The sequence below is a fragment of the Sander lucioperca genome, chromosome 22 (assembly GCF_008315115.2).
Source record: "Sander lucioperca isolate FBNREF2018 chromosome 22, SLUC_FBN_1.2, whole genome shotgun sequence".
Classification (NCBI taxonomy): Eukaryota; Metazoa; Chordata; class Actinopteri; order Perciformes; family Percidae; genus Sander; species Sander lucioperca.
Window position 1 is genome coordinate 10558420 of NC_050194.1, and position 21076 is coordinate 10579495.

At 42.1% G+C, this 21076-nt stretch overlaps 1 protein-coding gene across 2 annotated transcripts in view; it reads right to left on the minus strand.

Annotated features, from left to right (window-relative positions):
- Nucleotides 1-316: 316 nt before the first annotated feature.
- LOC116044196 (transformation/transcription domain-associated protein) overlaps nt 317-21076 on the minus strand; it is a 92095-nt gene continuing 71335 nt past the window's right edge. Inside the window, exons 65-73 of one of the 2 annotated variants that reach the window (XM_035997300.1) lie at nt 17482-17572; nt 16946-17151; nt 15368-15629; nt 10247-10472; nt 9839-10056; nt 7391-7575; nt 6757-6960; nt 3236-3430; nt 317-1587 (exon numbers count right to left, since the gene is read on the minus strand). In XM_035997300.1, coding sequence (XP_035853193.1) covers nt 1303-1587; nt 3236-3430; nt 6757-6960; nt 7391-7575; nt 9839-10056; nt 10247-10472; nt 15368-15629; nt 16946-17151; nt 17482-17572 — 1872 coding nt within the window. In that variant the 3' untranslated portion in view covers nt 317-1302. The remainder of the gene's footprint in view (nt 1588-3235; nt 3431-6756; nt 6961-7390; nt 7576-9838; nt 10057-10246; nt 10473-15367; nt 15630-16945; nt 17152-17481; nt 17573-21076) is intronic. The other variant, XM_035997301.1, reaches the window with a different exon arrangement.

Genomic DNA, 21076 nt, shown 5'->3' on the forward strand with positions numbered 1-21076 from the left:
AATTGTGAGCATAGGTGAAACCTCATTTTTGAGATTGGAACAATACTAATATACTGTACATTTCTTTTTTTTAAGATTATTTTTTGGGCATTTTGGGCCTTTATTTTTATAGGACAGCTGAAGACATGAAATGGGAGAGAGACATACAGCAAAGGGCCGCAGGTCGGAGACGAACCCGCAGCGTCGAGGAGTAAACCTCTATATACTGTATGGGCGCACACTCTGTCAACTGAGCTACCCAGGCGCCCTATACTGTACATCTTAAAGAAGAAAGAAATACTCTGCGGTGTACTGTAAAAAAGCCAAGAGCAGCATCTGTATTTAAAAAAAGAGCATTTTATTAAAACAAAATGCTTATTTACAAGGCAAGAGATAATACTTCCGTTGAAAAAAACATTGTACCTTTACAAAAAGGGGAGGAAATATTTGCATTGCAGCTGTAGCTGTAGCTGTAGCTTATAACAGTGTCAATTCGCCCGGACGTTTTACTTTGTTACATTACAACAGGGCTGATGGACAGACAAAAGAAATATAAAGTCAAATGGCTTTTGGATGAGTCAAACAAGTTACTATTAAAGTTTAGGCAGTGGGTCAAAAAAAATAATTAAAGAGCATCATCTGTTTCACAGGAACACAAAATTCCTCATTTGACAGGAATAGAAAAGATGCTACATATTTTTCAGGTTAAATAAAAATACAAATTTTGAGAAGGACAAATGGCTTTTTTTTAGAGGGGAAAAAAAATGTAAGTGTACAAATGGTGAGCCCTTGATGCAGGCGAAATACAACACAGACACAGCTAAAGCAAACAGAAGATTTTCTCATCTCTTAAATAAAAATTAAAAAAAAACCTCCCATAAACATGAGTGTGGCTCATTATGATACCTACACAAATATTTGGACTGTCTTCGTGTGAGACAGGGGCAAATGGCATCACACATAGAGTCCCTGTCATTTAGTTATAAAAATAAATATAAGTTGAAGGAGAAATTGTGGTTTGATCAAACAATTTTAGCAGTCCAGTTATAACTATTATGGATACTGGCAAGCCCTATTCAGACTATCAATGTGACAGTCAGGGCCTTTGTTTCCACCTGATTCCACTTCGCAAACTATTTCAGTGTCCTTTGATCAAGCGAGATGGAGTCCAACATGTCCATCAGGCTTCTGTTACAGTGACGATTAACATACATTTAACACTCTGTGTTTGTCCGATACGTAACAAAACACATTTTCTTTCCCTGCATCTCATCCTTGTCATTCTCTTCCATTGTGTCCCCTCATCTTTTCCTCTGGGTATCCTCAGAGCCAGGGGTGCCAGGCTGGGTCCATGCGACACAGATTGTCCAGGCTGTTTGCTGCAGCCACCAGCGTGTTGACCTTACTCTCTCCACCCTCGAACTGAGCCAGGTTGTGGAGGCGGGTCATGATGGCCGTGACGGCCTTCTGGACCAATGACACTAACTGCTGGGAGTCCATGTTCTCTGGTTGGCCGGCCGGGGACAGAGGCATGGACGTGTCCTCCTGGGTCTTCTTGTGCCACGCAATGATCTCATCACGGAGGACTGCCTTCAGGATGCCGTCCACCTATCAGAGACAGAGGAGATGACGATGTACATTTCAAGATTCAGTGGTGTAGAAACATGTAAAATACAACCTTGTGTCTCCAATGTTCATATTAAGAGACATTACTCAGATATCTGTATGGTTACTTTCTTGTGGGTTCTTCCCAAAATGTGCAAGGCATAAAATAACAGTACCTTCTTAGCTTTGATTCAAAGCAAAAACGTTGTGTGACTGTTTTGTGCCTTTTGACAAATTTTGACTTTTTTTTTTTTTTTGCTCTTGTAACATCCTGATGACATCCCACACAAAAAAATATTATTTTAACTTTATTTAATTTATTTGCTTTATTTACAAAACTCATTTACCTTACTTACAATCAGTTTTAACAAAAGGAAAACAAGAAAATCGTTTCCATTTGGCGTGGGAAAGTTTATTTTGGACCTTGGAAACAATAGTTTAATGACAATAAAAAAAAAAATTAACTCAAGGTCCATCTACTTCTTTTTTTTCCTCCAGAGCTTTCAACCATATCTTGCAGTCCTCCTCTGCAGATGAAGGTGATCTTTGGTGTTAATGATCATCTTTGAACGTAGGGATTATGATGATGATGGTTTCAGGCTTCAATATATTTGAGTGGATGATTGTTACGTGTTTGTTGTGTTTTGTTCTGTTCCCTGGAAACGTTTGTTTTTCTTTGACCACTGGCCTCTTATTTTCGGCTTCAACTAGTTCACGTTGTGGAGTGTTTTGTTTTATTTGCATCTTAAGCACTCGGGCTCCCTCCACATCAGTCAGACTTCAAGTTTGAGCCCGACCTAGACATAGACCTATACATAGACACCACACGCCTGTCATTACCGTCCTGCAGCAGATCCATTAACAACCCTCTGACTGCTCCTGCTTTCATTGCATTGTTTTTGTTTGGTTGAACTTCATCTCGGGGTTTATTGAAGTTTAAGCGCTAACAATACTGGAGAATTCAGCAGGAGCCTAAATTCCACAACAATGTACAGTATATCCTCACGGATACTGCCAGCTGACTTAAACCCCACATTCTATATATGTACCTTTCCTTAAACCCTGCCAAGACTCAGGCCATTTGGGTCATTTTTCGGGTATACTTTTTTCAACATTTAAAAGCAATATCGTGACAGTGTGATAGTACACAAGTACATTTTACGGAATGTTATAACAAGGTTCCTTAATTGCAATAACTAATGCTGTGGCCACTTGGGGGCAACAGACTCCAGCTGTAAACACAACACTGCCATATTATCACCTACAGTAGATTAAATCCAATATTCTGTCTGCTTTTAGCTCCGTTTTGGTCTCCACCAAATGTCTTGCTCTTTAGCTGCTAAATGCGCCATTTTTAACCAGCTAGTCGCTAACTGTGTATGTCTGGTGTTTGATGCTGAGCAGGTTGCAGTCACGGATTAAAGCTAAAATCATCAAAAGGCTGAAATGTGACTGCTATTTGAAACTGTTGTAAAGCAAAACTAAACAATAGGTTAAAATCCTATATCTCAAACCAAATGTGAAATATTTTAAAAGGTCAGCCTCTGATTATAGACTATATTCAATACCTATATTCAGAGCTGTAGTTTATTTAAAAAAAAAAAAAAAAACAGTGGACAGAATGTAACAATTTTTAGAGCAGACAAGTTACCTTAAAGTTTGGCTGTGCGAAGCATCGTGCCACGGCAATCATGGAGGCTGTGAGTGGGCCGGAGACACCGATGGTGGTCAGGAACTCAGAGATGTTTGGCGTCAGGCGGAATGGAACAGGACGGTTAGCGTCCAGGTCGCCCGTGGCGTCGTTGATGTCAAAGCGGAAGTAGGAGACGTTCAGCTTTCCTGTGTCCTAAAAACAGAGAATGGAGTAAAGGTAGAGTATGAGTCAGTTGACTCACAAACAAGTGTGTGTGAGCGAGGACATTTTAAATCAAGCATTTTTCAGGGGTACCCTACCAATTAAAGAAAACGTATCTATAAATATTCCTTTCTGTTCTCCACAGTCTTTAGACCACATGAGCCCTTCAAGAACATAACTCTTCTTCGGAAAGGTGAGGGGAGTTACAAAACAAGCTCACACCAATGAAATGGCTGCAGTTATTGATCTGCGTGCCCCAGACACAGTAACACGTCAAACTATCAGCAGCAGAACATCTATAATCCTCACTCTACTCCCACTCCCCTCTCCCCCATCGCTACCCGCTGACTTAAATATATACAGCCAAGTTTTCATCTTTAAGCCTGCATTTATGTGCGAGGGGACTGCTACCCGAGCAGCCATTCCGGGGAAGATAAGCTTCCTTATATGAAAAGGTGAGTGGCTCTGACAGCTTTATAGCGGAGCATTTCATTCCAGCTCGTGCTACCTCTCCTCCTCTGCCTCCTCCTTCTGCTTAATTCCCTCCCCTCCTCTCTCTCTCTCTTACTGTCATTTGCTCCTCCAGGCCCCGGCGGAGGGCCTCAAAGCAGTAGGCTGAGACACCAGCAACCCCCAGGAGGCTCAGATAAGCCTGCAGACAGTTGGCTGTGGAGGCAGCGCTCTGAATGCTAAATCAACCCACTAGTGGCCAGCGATGGCTTCATTTCGGGAGTTTGTGTGAATGGGATGACGCAACATTAGTGTGTCACATGTAGTGTTGTTTTCGTCAACCAAAATTATGACGAAATATCGTCGTCAACGAACCTTTATCACGTGACGAAAACGAGATGAGACGCAACGTAAATGCTGGTCATGTGACGATGACTATAATTAAATGTATAATGCAATATTGTTGATGAATAAAAATGAAATAAAAACTATGCTAAAAGGTTTCTTCATTTTCGTTGACCAAAACGAGACAAAATGTTATAGCGTTATTTTGTCTCATTATTTTGCAGTATTCTGTTTCCTGTGTCTTGCTTCAGGGGCTGCAACAGGTCGCTCTGCGGCATTATTTAGAAGATGCAGCTGCAGTGAGTTAGCTAGCATAAACGACAACAAACTAAATTAAGTTTGACACAGAGATAGGGACCGATGGCCGGCCAGCTGGGGTTCGTCTTTGGGAGAAAAAGAAGAAACGACATTTGGAAAGAAAGAAATTGAGGTAAGTGAAGACATTAACGTAATGTTACTTTCTATTTTAGAAAGCTCATGCCAACTCATGACGCTGTGGTTAATGTGTCTCATTTTAACGTTAGCTTTAAACATTAGCCACTGGAGCTGAAAACCTGAGACAAATGTGTGTGACTACCGTGTGTGTATATTTTTTGTGAGAGAGCGTAAAGTGGGTTAACGTGTGTGTGTGTGTGTGTGTGTGTTTACGTGAGAGAGTGTAAAGTGGTTTCTTAGTTCCTACCTGACTGACTGACTCCATGTGTACTAAGTATCCCTTGTTGGCCAAACACTGTAGCTAGTTTTGTTATTCACATAGCAATCACACTGAACTGAATTTGGCATCAACAACATGACTTTGAGTACTTTAGTCTAGACCAATACATACATTTAAACAAATGGTATTTGGCATTAACATGCCTCCTGAGACTACTGCTGTTTTGATTATGTAGACTTTTTTTTTCTTTTACAGACAGTCAAGTCACTCACTCAGAGGTTGATTTACTATGGTAAAGGATTTATGCTATGTATCTATTCCTGTGCTAGATTCCAGAAATGGCACCAGTGAAGCAAGTCCCACCCAAGAAGATGGACAAGCCAACTAGTGCTCAGGATTTCTTTGCCACAAAGAGGTACAACTTGAATGTATTATTTTTTTTCTGGCATTGTCATTTGATGCTATTTTATTTATTTTATTTAATTTTTTTAAATGTATTTGTGTGTACTTCTAACATGTTTGGTTGGTAAAATAAAAGTGCTGTAAATTCAAATCAGAGCGTCTTCCGTGTCTGGAATGGATGTATTCTTGAGTCTATAAGGTAACAATAATATAGTAAGATAACCTTGTTTGAAATGGCATTGGCTAAAAGAAATGATTTGTTTTGTCTATACTACTAGGTACATATACTATGTTGACTGGGTTAAATAGAATTACATTACTAAAAAGAGACTAAAATTAAATTTTCATTGACTAAAACTAGACTAAATGTCAGTTTTCGACGAAAATAGTCATGGATAATTCTGACTAAAATAAGACTAAAATGCTCAGACTTTTAGTCGACTGAAACTTGACTAGACTAAAAAGAGTATGAACGTGAATAAAAATAATAAAAACTAAAATGACAGCTTGACACAAAGACTAGACTAAAACTAACATTAAAACAGGCCGCCAAAAACAACACTAGTCACATGTAGTGACTTGGGGCTGTGAACTTGAGTAATTTTCAGAGCAAATGGCAACGATATCAAAGGAGATGGAGAGATTTTTACAAAAGGAAATTCAACAGATTCTCAAGAGATGATGTGATGCCTTATAAAAGACAGGTGTTGAATGAATTAAATCTATGAGTGAATTACGGCCTGATGAACGCCACAAAGTAGTGCCTTATTTTTGTTGATGCCTTGAAGCATCACTGAACTCTAAGTGCCAACTTGGAGGAACAGGAGGTCTCCATTTAGGGAGGGTGGGGCACAATGCCATGGCTGTGATGTCCTGTCCTTGCACTCTCTCTCTGTTTGTGTGTAATGTTTGTGTGTGCGTACGCTCTTCGTACCGTAATCCTGCTGTGTGTAATGGGATCTGCGGAGTGGAACAGGCAGAGAGGGGGCTTAATACCAGCGCTTAGCTGCCCGGAGGAACGCCTGTCAGCAAAGGCCGATTAGGATCAGAGGGGTGGGGTGGCCGACTGACACAATCATCTGCAATAATGACTTTGAGAAAGCTGTCTGCGGACCCTGAGTGGCAGACAGATGTGTGTGGACTGAGAGGTAGACGCGCACACACACACACACACGGCCTCTTCAAATTGAAACGTCTTTGATAGCTGTTGAGCAGAGGGACTGAATATAATGTTCTGTCAAAACATCCTTCGCATTCACATCGCCTGCATGACTGATGGCCTAGCGTGAATGTCATGGGGGAGAATGGCAATTCATGCGGCCAGATATGGAGACGGTAATGGTGATCTCTTAATGCATCTTTGAGAGTGTGTATCTATTGAATTACCCCCCGTCACATGAATGCCACTCGCCCTTGACAGAGTCTAGCATGTTTCTGCTTGTGTAGGTTTGTATGCGTCTCCTACCTGTGCTATCTGCAGCATCTCGGGGTTGAGCCTGTTGAGGTGGAGCATAAACTCGGCCAGACCTATGAGGGCCAGCTGGATGGTGAACATCTTCCGGAAGGTCCAGTAATCGGTGGCGTTAGGGAAGGTGTGGAGCGCCCACTCCTTCAGCATGCTGCGAGGCACCATGTTCCCCTGCACCTCCTTCAGGATGTCGCGCAGGACCTGGTGGGAGACAGCAGGAGGGAGTAGAGATTAGGTAGGCGGCCGTCGTCCAGCAGATATTGTGCCTCGCTTTCATGTTCTACTTTATTCAATTCCATGGTGCCCTCTTTTTAACCGAACACACAGCTGCCAATAACAATTGTTAGATATAATGTAATATTTAATATTTCAAATTAAGTGTTCATATACAGGTTGAGAAAATTATCCTCGGTCTTACGCTAATTAAACCATGAAAGCAATTTTTGGAAGTACAGGGTTTCCACATGCTCAAATGCTCCCTAAGTGACATGGCTGCATGAAGCTACCGTTAAATTACAATCCAATCACCCGGGATACATATCAATGCAGGACATTAAATAAGGTGTATCAGGCCGCACAGCTGTATAATGCATCTTTTTATGCAGATGTGTTTATATGATTGTCTCCATACCTGGTGGCTGGCCTGTGTGCCTCTGGCCTGCACAGTGGCCAGACGATCATAATATCTGGAAATGGGGTTGTCATGTTCGATGCCCTTCTTGGCACAGCGTTGTTTGTAGATTTCCACCAATGACAGAGATGAAGGGTTGTCTTCTACCAGTCGCATCTGAGGTGACACTGCCACCACTCGGGGCACTGGAGAGATACAAGGAGGGAGAGACAGAAGACAGGAAAGATATGTGGGAGGGGAGAGCAGAGGGAAGAAATAGATGGAGGGAGGCCCAAGAAAAAAAATAAGAGAAGAGTAGGAGGAGGAGGAGTATGGAAGAAGGGAGAGGGGAAAACAACTAAGTCAGTGACACACAAACTGTAAACATTTGGTTGCTCTTGCTAGAAACCCGTCACTGTTTTACCACAGTGTAAACCAAAGATCTCAACCTACAACTAAAATACTCAAGAGTTCGGAAACAGCTGCACTGAAGGCATGCCATTGCTCAACACCAAGCAGGGTCAAAGGAGGTCAAAGGCTGTGCATGGGTCGCCCAGTGGAAGCCGTCTAAACATTTACATACACTGGCATCCCAAATCAAATCAATACCAGCCATTCCAGTTGGGAGGAAATGGGTTGGAAGGGACTGTTGAATTCCCCGTCCATATTTCCCCTTAAACAAACCAATCAGGGGCATAAATGGAGAGTGGGCAAACATCTGGGTGGAGGGAAACCACAAGGGGATGACAGGAGAGGAAATCGCGCTTGAAAGCCAATTGAAATTGTGTGTGGTGTGGGTGAGACAGCGACAGAGAAAGAAGTAGTCAGTGTACAGCAGCTCAGGAGATGACCGTGTGTTGTGATTTCCAAAGACAGAAGGACTGTGTTTAACAAATATGTATGAAAAAATAAAGAGAAGTTCCTATTTTATTGATAAACTCACATGAGATAGAGATGACAACTCTGCCCTAGGCCTGCTGCACACTGGCTGCGTGGCGTGTCCATTTTTATTTTGGCTCTCATGTTAACAGGTTAGAGCTTGCACACTGCCTGCCTGACACGCATGTCTCAGGCGGGCCGAAAACGCGTGCATGCTAGAAATAGGACCGACGCCTATTGTACACGGGACACGCAAGAGCGTTGGAAGCGTTTCCAGGCAAAATAGAATACGAAAAGATGTTTATATGTAATATTGACACGAATACATTTAATAAATGACATTTTGATGTTTTAAAGTCTCTAGGTTTTGACATAAATGCAGATATAAATGTAATTTAAAAAAAAATAAATAAATAATAATTCGATTTTCAAATATTGCACCTGTCAATACAGAACAAAATATTCTGTAGCTTATTTTGCCGTCAATACTGCCGACGTTGTCTTTGCTGTAATCAAATCGGTATATATTTATGTTTGACATGGTATTTCATTTCATCAATGGGAAACATACATGTGTACAGACAAGGCTAGCAGCAGCAGCGCCGCGTCAGACACGTTTCTGGTGTGCAAAGACATAGAAAACACCACGCAGCCGCCACACAACTGACACGCCACGCTCACGTCACGCAGCCAGTGTGCAGCTGGCTTTAGAAAAATAAAATTAAACCCTTTTTAAAGGCCTCATGAAGTGAAAAATGCATTTTTCCAGTGGTAACCCTGTGTCGCTGTGTTAATTGTTCATTTATCTCTTGTTATATGCCAAATATATGTAAAAAAAAAATTTTCACAATTTTATTACAATTTTTTTTACAAATATATGTAAAAAAATTTTTTTAGTATTTTTACATTATAATGACAGCCTGTTCTCTTTCCTGTGAAACGATTTCAAATATTTGATGACTCATCCTCCACCTGGGAGCGTTTACTAATTTATGTCCAATGAAAACATTTTATCAAGTTTTATTGTCCCACCCGCATGACTATAAATCCTGCCTGTTACCAATTGGGACAGACTACATCCAAGGGGACGGACAGCTAGCTAACTAGCTAGCTAGCAACAGCAATGGCACTGGTTGTGACATCCTGTCTCTGTGCCAACGCAGCATGGGCATGTTACAAGCTACATGCAGATGAACAGAGCTGCTACTGAATGACGGCGGCCAGGTGAGCAGGTGGAATAAAGGGAGACGTTAATCTGCTTGTATCATTACTGCAGGTGCTGCAGTGACAGAGCCCTTTAAAAAAAATTCAGCAAAGCTCCCCATTTCTTTTGTCCTCCTCGTGATATAACAGAAACAAAAGTTGTGGGAAGTTTGTCGAGCCATTGTCAACAGTCCTCAGTACTGAACTAAATCCTGCCCAATTTTTTAGTGGTCCAATCAAATGCAACATGTTTGATGTACCGCTCAAGAATTTCGTTTCACTAGGAAATACGTCGGAGTACAGAAGCTAAAGGTGCTCCAACGTCTGTTTCATGAGGCCTTTAACCTCATGCACACAGGCACCCATCTCTCTTATCCCTGATCCTACCAGTGAAGAAGAGGTGTCTCTTGGTGGTCTCCTTTCTCTTCTCCAGACAAGGGTTGAGGAGGCGGAGAAGTTGCAGCACCCTCTCTTCTCGGCGCGACTCGGTCAGGCAAGCATCGTTCATCACCAGGTAAGGGTAGATCTTGCCATTGTGGCCGCGGATATAGAGACGGCGTGCTGCTGTATTGTGTTTCTGAACAATTTCCACTCTGGGCATGAACCTGGAGAAAGGTGCAGGGAGACAGAACTGAAGTGATCAATGATGAGAGAGGAATGATATGTGGGTACAATTCTCCTGTGAGATTACATAGGTGTTTGTTCTATTTTATCAACCGGGAACAGAAGTTTAAATTTAAAACCCTTTCACCAAGTATTTTTAAAAATAGAGTAGGTGTAGAAAGAGTCCTTTACCTTGCAATCTTGATGTAATAGTGTGTAGGTTTGGGCATGAGGAATTCCCCAGGGATCTCCACCTCGGCTGTCTGTGCAGAGAAGTTGCTGAGGAAGCGACACTTCTCTTCAATGAGGAAGAACTTGGGCAGCTGCTTGGTCTTGGCCTCCAGGATTTTGATCCACTTCTTCAGCTTGGAGATCAAATTGTGAAGCTTCATGGAGCCTGGCACGCTAAAGTCAAAGTCTGGTAGGGGCAAAGAGAAAAGCTTTTCTTACAACAAGAATTTCCTAGCACTGGCCTTTTCATCGTTTCCACAACTCTTTCCAATGTATTCCATCCATGATTTGGCAGCAATGACTGGAAGCAGAATGTGATATTAAAATTCACAAAAAAGAAGAAAACAACAAATATACAAAAGCAGATGTTGGCTGCCAGGGAGTCGAAAGTGGCCAGATGAAATCCTCAAGCTAGCTGTGAAAGTCTGAATGGGGGAGTAAATGTGTTACACTTTCTCCTCTTAATCAACTATCCTTAAAAATGCCCTTCAGCAAGACACTAACCCCTATAACTGTTCCAGTGGAGCTGCTCTCGGCTGCCAAAATTACAAGACTGTTAATCGTAGTGGGCAGCTCCCAGGTGTGTTTTTGTGTGTTAGACCTTTAACCTCCCCTACTCCCAGACCTGTGCTATAAATACCAATGCGTCTCTAAGTAACCTTGCCAAAGAAAATACTATAAGGGGTTAAAAGTTAAACATACGCAAGCAGTGTATGCACACAGGATGGTACTCAAAAATGAAATAAATAGAATCACGATAAAAATAAGAATAACAATTGAAAGTGCATTGGTGAGACATTTCAACAGTTAAGATTAATTAAATTGAGATCTGGGTATTTGCAACACCGTTATTAACACAGTAACATAGACTAAGAACACAGTGATGGCCTTGGGGAGGGCAGTGGTTACACAAACTTACACCTGGGAAATGTCGAATCTAAATATTGTGTTGCACTGTTGGCCACTCCACTCCCAGCAGTGTGGTGAAGTGCCTTGCTTAAGGGAACTTCATGGATAAGTTATTCGTTGCAGGCTGGCAGCAAAAGGAGAAATGTTTGCTCTATCAACTTAAATCTCCCTGGTGGAGGCTGGGAGCTGATTAAATTAGAGCTATAAAAATGAGAGTCTTAAAGTATTAAATTCCTGTTTCAAGTCACAACTCATATTGCACATAACATATTGTGATGAGCTGCAGCAATAACAACGGAAGGAGGGGAAGTGAGCCAGACAGGTTTTCCATTTTAGAGCAAAGCCCCCAGGACATCTCTGTAACACACACACACACACAGACACACACACACACACACACACACACACACACACACACCTGTTTCAGTACACCCTGTTGTGCCGCCTGTTATAATGAATCTATGAAACTGCAAGGCCTTGCCATTTCAAACCTGTTCAATCTCTCCCAGAGTGAAACCTCCTAATACTTTAAATAAGCCCTTTAAAACAGCCAATGTTCTTTTCCGAGTGGCCCTATTTCGCTAGCCGTCTGCCTGCAATTCACCTACCTCAGTAGCAGAGGTAAAATTGAAACAGTCCTGAGGAATTGCAACCCGACAACAATTCAACGCCATAAAAGTGTATAATGCTTACAAATAGAAGAAGCGAGGCATGCTCTATTCCTTCGAAGCCATGAAGCAATAAAGTAATGTAATTCCATCTTTATCAGATATAAAACATTTTACCGGTTCAAATCTGGAGACAGCTGCACATAAGACCCAGGCATTATGTTTTTACAACTCATAATAATACCTGAATATTTAAAGTAGTAAATATCTTGTCAGACATGAGCAACAAAAGCTTTTTCTGAAACAATTAGTAACCAATATTTCACCTTGTTTTGAGCTCTAATTATAGCTAATAGTGCCAATATACTGTAATGTGCCAATATTAAACCTGCAGACAGTTTCTGAGAGAAAATACAGGGGCGCTCCGTGGCAAGCGCAATGCAGCCAGCAAGACCACAAGAGTAATTTTCAGTTCCCCTGAACTCATCTTTGATCCCTGCTCTGTCAGCTAGCTGGGAGAATATGATGCTAAGAGACAGAGTGTGGTGTGGAAAGCAGCCAGGTTGCACTCTGACCTGTGCGTAGAAACCAGGGCTGGTATTGTGTCCTACCTAGTCTATATCCATGACTTTCCACTTCCGGGATTGCTCCGTTGCCGTCGGAAATTCTGCCGGATTTCACTCCTTTCAGCCGGATGTGCTGTTACCTTCTGTTTTGTTTGTGTTGGAATTTTAACTCCGGTCGATTTATGAGGACTATGGTCAACTGCTCCCCATATCTCTGCAGGGTAATATATAGAGGTTTACTCCTCGAAGCAGCGGGCCCGGGTTCGAATCCGACCCTTTGCTGCATGTCGTTCCCCTTCTCTCTCCCCTTTCATGTCATCAGCTGTCCTGTCAAAAATAAAGGCTGAAAATGCCCAAAAAATAATCTAAAAAAAGAAATGCCAATAAATGACTATGTATTATTATGACTAACAACCAACTGAAGGTACATAGGTGCTAAGCCAAATCGCTACACATAGAGTAACATTTAACTATGCTAAATGTCATTTCAGCATGACAAATGACTAGTCAATAGGCACAGAATTAAAAAGACAACTTGTGCATTTTTTTCAGAAAAAACTCTTCTGACAAAAGTATCTGGAACAGATCCACTGCAAAAACGGTTACTCATGCAAATAGCATTCGCAGTAATTGGATTTGGATGCCTCCCTGCTGCCAAATGTTATATGTGCACACATAACCCCATATTTTCCAGCCCACAAACCCTGTGAAAGCAAGTGAGCCACTAACGTGGTTCGGGGAATGGGAGCTTGGCTCCTCAGCAGCTCTGTAAACCCTGTTTGTTCCGCTCTGGAAGGCTTGTGTGGTTTCGGTCTCTGTCGACCCTGCTCCCATGTCGCTGTGGGGACAGCTGGGTAGCGATGGTCGGCAGGCACCCTGCGACGCAGAAGCCCCGGTGATGCCTGGCTGCGTGAGCACAGCTGGCACTGCAACATCTGGTAAGATTCATCAGCCTGGCGCTCGCGCCGAGTCTCGCTCTCTCTTGTTTGTGTTGCTCATTCAGTCAGTCCATGTGCCGTTCCCATGCTTTTGCTCACTAATGCCATCCCACCATGTTTCCTCTTAGACTCTCATTCCCATTGTTTTATATTTGCTAATGTCCTGTCTTCCATCTTTCATGCTCCTCTCTGTAATTTTATAAGCTCATCAGCTCTACCTTACCCATATTATGGCATTTTTTTTTCTCTCCGAGTGAGTTGATCATTTTCTCCCTAGCTGCTTTTCATTCACTCGCAGTCCTTGTCTTTCACTATCCCAGGGCCAAACACATTAGCTCTATTGGCCACTCCGTGGACCAGTGGAGGGGAAAAGCACAGGAGAGAATGAAGAGCAGTGAGGGGGAGGGGGAAGGAGAGGGAGGAGTGGCTGGGGAGACTGGGCCGTTTACTGCGAGTGTAATTCAGCGAGCATGTATGTGCAGTCAGTCCGCAGGAGTGAGATGGACGGAGTCAGTTCATTTAAACGCTGAAAGCTGGGAAGGCTGCAGACGGTCCCCGTTTAAACCGGGTCCAGTGAACTGCAGTTCAACTCCCTTATGTAATGTAGGAAAACAGACACACGTCTTCCAAAAACAGGGGAATGATTGAGAAAAATGTCTCAGAGGGGGCCTTGGCTAAACAAGAACTGCACCTGTATTCCTCAGATTGCGTATGAATCTGAACATGCAGGCCACAATGACTGGAGGCTTCATCATTAACTTACAAGCATACACATGAATACCACAGAATGTTTGCTTTGAAATGTGTTAATCCAAAACTGGGGATCAGAGAACCACCTCTCAATGCAGACTGTCTTCCAACTCACTCACTCACACACACACACACACACACACACACACACACACACACACACACACACACACACACACATACATATATATATATATATATATATATATATATACACACACATATATATATACACATACATATATATATATGTGTGTGTGTGTGTGTGTGTGTGTGTGTGTGTGTGTGTGTGTGTGTGTGTGTGTGTGTGTGTGTATATATATATATATATATATATATATATATATATATATATATATATACATACATACATACATACATACATACATACACACATTGCAAACAGCTGCAGAGTAATAAAACTTCCATTACAGTATCAGTAAAGAGATGTACTGTAACAAATAGTGTTTTACAGACTTTTAAACCCTACTAAGACTAAAGAGAGAACTTTTACAAAAGAGTTCAACGTTTTACAGTTTCAGCTGAGGCAAGAGCCCTCAGAGTCTTCAGCTGTATTTCAGATCATCATCTGCTTGTTGAGATCATCACCGCAGTGCTGCACCAGCTTAGATTAGAAATGCAGCTGACTGGTGTATAATCAAAACCAGTGTGGGCGTGTGCACACACAGTGTAATAAAGACATACACTGACACACACACACCTATTTCTGACCAGTCACCACCCCCAAACCCTCCCTAAATCAAATCATCTGGTTGGAAACCTTAATTACATCGCAGAACACCAATGCTCCAGCTGCTCCAAGCGACAGTGCAGTCTGTCCAGAGAGCACGGATATGAGCAGCACAAGTGTCCGAGCAGGTATAATATAACCGGTTTAATATATCGCTACAGAGGCCAGTTGGGGACCTGTCTTGTCATTTAAACTAGTATAGACATATAGTAGCACGAATGCAGCTCTTGTTTGCTGATGTCAGGCTTCAGGGTAAAGAGCTAGGTGCTGCTGGTTTTACCTGAAGAATTGCACTTAATTTTTGTCTCTTCAAATTTCCAAGTGTTATGACAAAGTTGCAAAGCAGCAATGCTAAAAATGAACATGGCTGACAGCCATTAAACTAAAAGTGAACGGACAACTAAGTTTGAAAAGTAAACACAGGAGACAAAGGGACAGGTGTTTGAAAAGAACAAGCTCAAAATGAAAGAGCTCTTCAACGCTTGTTTTCCTGTCTGTCTGTTCTGTATGGTTCTATGTCTATACAGTCTGATGTGAGTTTATTCTAAAAGCCAACCAACCTGTTGTGAACTGTCCCTTCATCTTCTGGAAAACAGGGTCCTGTGCTGTGGCCTGGGCCCGGCGGGCTAGCGACTCAGAAGCAGCGCTGGAGAACAGGTTGGAAACATTAGAGACGTTCTCCAAGCCAACACCAAAGGTGCTAACCAGCTTCTTGACAAAGTTCAGTGTGTGCGGTGTGATCTTGGCGTCGGACACGGCACCACTCTTCTCAAAGGCCACTGAGTAGCATTTAGCCAGGCCCTGTTGCAGCTGCCTCAAGACCTGCAGAGAGAGGGAAGGAAGAGAAATAGTCAGAAAACATTATATATGTGGTAATACTAATAAGAGATGCACCAGCATTTTTTTCCAATCCAAATCATTTCATTTAAGTATATGTTGAGTCAGATATCTGCGACAAATGGACATACTTTATAACTCAAAGTCCTTGATGAACACAGGAGAAGGAGCAGAGACCAACACGTTTCTTAAGGAACTAAAGGTGCAGCGATGCAATGTCATACAGTAACCAACGAAAGGGAGAGAGGGAAGGTGATGATGGCATAGCATGCCTCTGCCTGCCCAGTGGAACGAAGCATAGAGCTTGCAGCTGCTGCTGAGTGCCCCAAACTATCACAGATAATCTCACACACACACACACACACACACACACACACACACACACACACACACGTCTGGCCGTACATCCCTTTGCCCATTCTACACGCTCACTGCACCCATCCATCACCTGTCTCAGTCTTCTCTCCTGCTGCCTCTTTCTCCCAGTCTTCCCCTCCGCCCACAGTCCTGCTACCATTGCGTGGATTGTGCCTCGCATGGCTAAAAAAAATTTAGCAGCAATTGCGATCATGTCAGGACTACCTCCTGCACTGACATCCACACATTTATCAGGGGGGGAAACTGCTGACTGAATGGGTGCTTTAAGTCGACATATGCTTTTTTTTTTTTTTTTTTCTTTTCTTTTTTTAAAAAGGGATTTGGGGCGCCCTGGTAGCTCACCTGGTAGAGCGTGCGCCCCATGTACCAAGGCTCAGTCCTTACTGCAGCGGCCCTGGTTCGATTCCATCCCACGGCCCTTTGCTGTATGTCGTCCCCCCCTCTCTCCCCCCTTTCTTGTCTACAGCGGTCCTATCGACTAAAGGTAAAAAAAATCCCCAAAAATAATCTTAAAAACAAAAAGGGATTTGAGAAAATATCAGCCAAGAAAAAATGAATCTGGGTCTGTACATGCATGTACTGGCAATTCTGCCTTAAATATAATCTACCCATCAATATGTTTATGGCAACACAACACACTAGTTCAGTCAGGGAATGGGAGACAGTGAACCCAATTCCCAGACAAGTCACCTTGGACTAAACAGATGTGTCACCTTACCAGAGAGAACAGGCTCATCTGGTTGACCAGGTGGCGTGACACACACATACACAAGACGTGCACTCCGACTTACTTTCACACATATGCAGGGATGTATTTACATTCTCCTAACCAGCTGTATTATTTTCTCACCATCTGATCCACTAAAACAACACGTAGCAACAAAGTCAGACACACATTAAACCAGCACCTTTGTTCTTCTCACCTCTTCATGCCAGTTCTCCCTGAACCACACCATCTGGTCCACGATGCCCTCCAGGGAGGAGAGCAAAGTGGGGTGTAGCTCACGCTGCATGTGCATGATCCGGCTGCAGCGCCACATCGGGGCAGTGGCCCGGATAGGCCCCGGGTCAGAGGCCGCTGAGTGAGGCTGGGCCCCCACTGAACTGGGCTGCTGTTGTCCAGATGCATCTGGGGAAGAAGAGTGTTGTAAGAGGAAATGATGAGTGGTGGAGTGGGAGATAGAAGTGACAGACAGAAAACAGGAGGCAGAAAAAAAGTATATAATCAGGATCTGAAAAGCAAACAAGCAAATTCTACAGCTTTCTTAAGAACAGATGAACAGATGTGCGGTCCAGAGTAACACTGGGGGAAATTATATATCACTGAGAATATGCTAAAAAACATTTTCTTCCCCTATACATTCATTTACATTTAATAACTGGTAGAAGTAGTACAGAGCTTTTAATGTTCAGTGTGTGGTAAAGAGGCAACACACTACAGCCAGCCATGTTCACTTACCACTTTTGTAGCGCTCCCTCTGCTCGATCTTGAGCGTCAGGTAAAGGGTGCGGATAGGGAAGTAGACAGCCTGCGGGTACACTCGTCCCACCTAGCAGATAAAAGAGGGTCACAGATTACATTTCAAAGACTCCCCCTCAGGATGGAGAGAGAGAGAGAGAGAGAGAGAGAGAGAGAGAGAGAGAGAGAGAGAGAGAGAGAGAGAGAGAGAGAGAGAGAGTGGGACAGAGAGATACTGTTTGTGCATGTGTGTGTGTCAGAGACCTCTGCTGTAACAGAGGATGTGATTGAAGCTTTGAGTCAGGGAGGTTAAAAACACGTCATATCTGAATTACAAAACCAAATGTGACTGATGATGAAATTGCCCTCAAGACTTTCAAGAAAAGTCACTGACAACACTGGAAGGTTTAACGCAACATAAGAGATTTCAAGTTTTTAAACACATTGCAAAATCAACCCAAACTTGGTGGAGTAGGGTTCCTTTGATAAGTAATGCAGCAGGTGAATTCAGTGTGGTGTATAATTTACATATCTGTCACAGTTCATTGAGAAGGTAGGATTAGTTAGCTGTAAAGCACGTTATACAGCATCCAAGATAGATCATATTCTGAAATCAAAATTCTGTATTCACTAAAAATGTCCGTTTCTAAATCAAGAAAAGAACTTTAAATCAATGTTTAAAAAAAGTTTGCAAGCTACCATACCAGCATACTTGGTAGATATTTCTCTTCTTCTTGTTATTATGGTTTTGTCTGAAGGACTGTTACACTTGGGCGATTAGCCAATAAATCTGCAGTTGGCGGAGTACATTGCCAATTTTTTTGGGCTGCTTTTTGACTTTTTTTTTTTTTTTTGCTTATTTAATGGTCTGCCTCCCAAAAACGAGTGAGTTCAGCGAGCTAACCCTGGAGCACAAAGAGGCCAGCAACGGCAGAGAGACAGCAGGGAAAAACAGCATGTAGAGTTGACGTATTTTTTTAAGGTTTTATTTCGACCAAACCAGAGTTGGTGATTGTTGAACAAGCGGAAGGAATAACTAAGACGGTTTTGGTGAGATTTACTTTGTTTCTGTTGAGTCTAAATGAAGTGCGTTTTATTGATGAGTTAACAAGGCAATTAAGCTAGTCCTAGTTCGGTGAAAGAGATAAACCTGAATTCAGAAGGTAAATAGGTGGAAGAATATTTCTTTCTTGACATTTATTTTTGAGTTTATTTTGTTTATTTATTAAACTAAAAAAAACCTAAGAGTTTGTGGAACGTAGCAAACTCGCTGCACACACACAAGCGCGAATGTAGATACCATACTGGGCACGAAACATGGTTTATGCATAGAGTTGACATTATAATGCGACAGCATATGGCAGGTCAGTCTTACTTTAGAGAATGATGCACAAACCAACACACTTGATACCTCTGTAGGTATTTTTCAGTTGTCATTTATTCATGTAGTGCTGCAAGCTCAGATTAGATTATGTTAAGCGTCTTGAACAGACATTAGAAGCTCTGAGCAGATTCTCAAACGCCCCCTTTATGTAGCTACAGTACAAATTCCACACGTTTCACCAAATTACATTCTAATACACAAGGGCGACCACTGCGACACATCGCACACAGAAATTGTAAAGGAATCACCCTTTGAATGAGCGAGGTAGACTCAACTCGACAGTGATATATCTGTGTGTGACATTTGTGTGACATCACTGTGACTGCACAAAGAACATGAGCTGTGACAAAGCTCCCTAAAATCCTACAGAGGCGAGAATAGAGATCTGCAGTTTTTGTTTAACTATAAGTAGAAGTAAAACACACTTTTCTTTTTTGGAGTTTTCCAATGTTGGTGGTCTCAAAGAACTGATTTTTTTTTTTAACATTCATATAATCTGAGAGTAACATCTATAAATAAATGACGGATTACAGTCAACATTTGCTTACTCTTAGTCTCATCTGCAAATATGTGGTTTAGAAATGATGTCTAACTAGGTTGTTTGTTTATAGCGTGTGGGATTGTCTGACAACTCACGTTCCTCCTGTTGTAATGATGTAAAATGTAATCAAAACTGAATTATCTGATGTACTTTTTGTCATGATGATGACTAAAGAACAAACAATAGCAGGCTGTAAAAAAATATATATCTAGACATTCTAGGTGGGAGAGATCTGCAAGCCTGGCTTAAGGCCCACTGGATATTGGTGGAAGACCAAACCACAGGGTTATTTCAGGTCACAGGGCACAATTTCATAGGCTGCAATTTCAGAGCTACTTGATCCCTTTAGACCCTCTATGTGGCTGCAGGGCAGAAAGAGATACCTCCACATCTCAACAACAAAACTTTGTTCAATATGACTAAAAGTGGGTCCTGTATCCCCCAACACCACGGTGGAGGGGGATACAGGAGAGAGATAGAGACCGAGAAATACTTCAGCCTAAATGGATTTTGGAACCTCTAATCTTTCTCTGACTCGATCCATGTTCCTCTGACATCTAGCTCGGGTCTTCAGAGGGATTCTCAAACTGCACAAATCAAGATTAGACAAGAACTAGCTCAGGTTTAAAGCTGCTGATGGTGAGAATGGACTGGCCCACAGCTAACTAGAACATACTATAATTCTCTAGAGTCAGTGGACAACTGAAAGAGCTGTTCCAGATCTCAGCAGGTCTCAAATTCTTCAAGACACTCACGCTCCCTTAATCCACATAACTCATGACTCTACATGGACAGTCAGTCAGCGGTGGTGTGCTGTAAAGGCAGCACTGAGGCAGGGGAGACAGATAGGCTTAACTAACTGGTAAAAGAGGCGGCTGCTGCTGTTGTAGCTCTAAGTCTGGACAGCCTGACGACAATACAAAAGGAAAGAGCAAAAACTATTATCAAATTGAACTACATCTTGGATAACACGTTTCACTTCCTCAGTGGTGAGCTAATGCAGCTATGGAGCACCTTCAGCCACCCCCAAAAGGTTTTAAATGCTCTTTTGTGGCTAAAGCACAGCAATCTGTACAATGCTTCCAGTGCAAAAAGCCACAGCCATGAAAAACTCTAAATAAGTAATTGTCACCTCCTCCTCCTGCAAATTTGCTGATATGTATAAAACTACTCATAACTGTGAAGTGAATGTGTATACCTGCTGCAATTACACTCTATAACTCATCTGCCCCTATTAGATGACCACTATTAGTCTATTAACTCAACAGTCCATAATACTTAATTATAATTTCACTCACTTTTATATATACTATTAATAATATTTATTTAAAAACACATCAATATACTTGCTGTATGTCCTCTCTGCAGCACCTTATCCATTATGTAGTGCCAATGTAGTTGTATTGTATCCCTCCTTTTAAAGTGTATTATATTGTGTATATTAAAGTATTGTATTGTGACTGTATCATATTTTATTGTACTGTATTAATAGTAGTGTTTTATGTTGTAACTGTATTTAAGTACCTGTCTGCGAAGACACCTTAATTTCCCCGCAGGGATTAATAAAGTAATCTATCTATCTATGAAAATTGTGTACACAACACTACAGATTTATTAAGTTGAATATAGGCACAAGTGCACACCTTATACACATACAGTAGCCTGTAAAT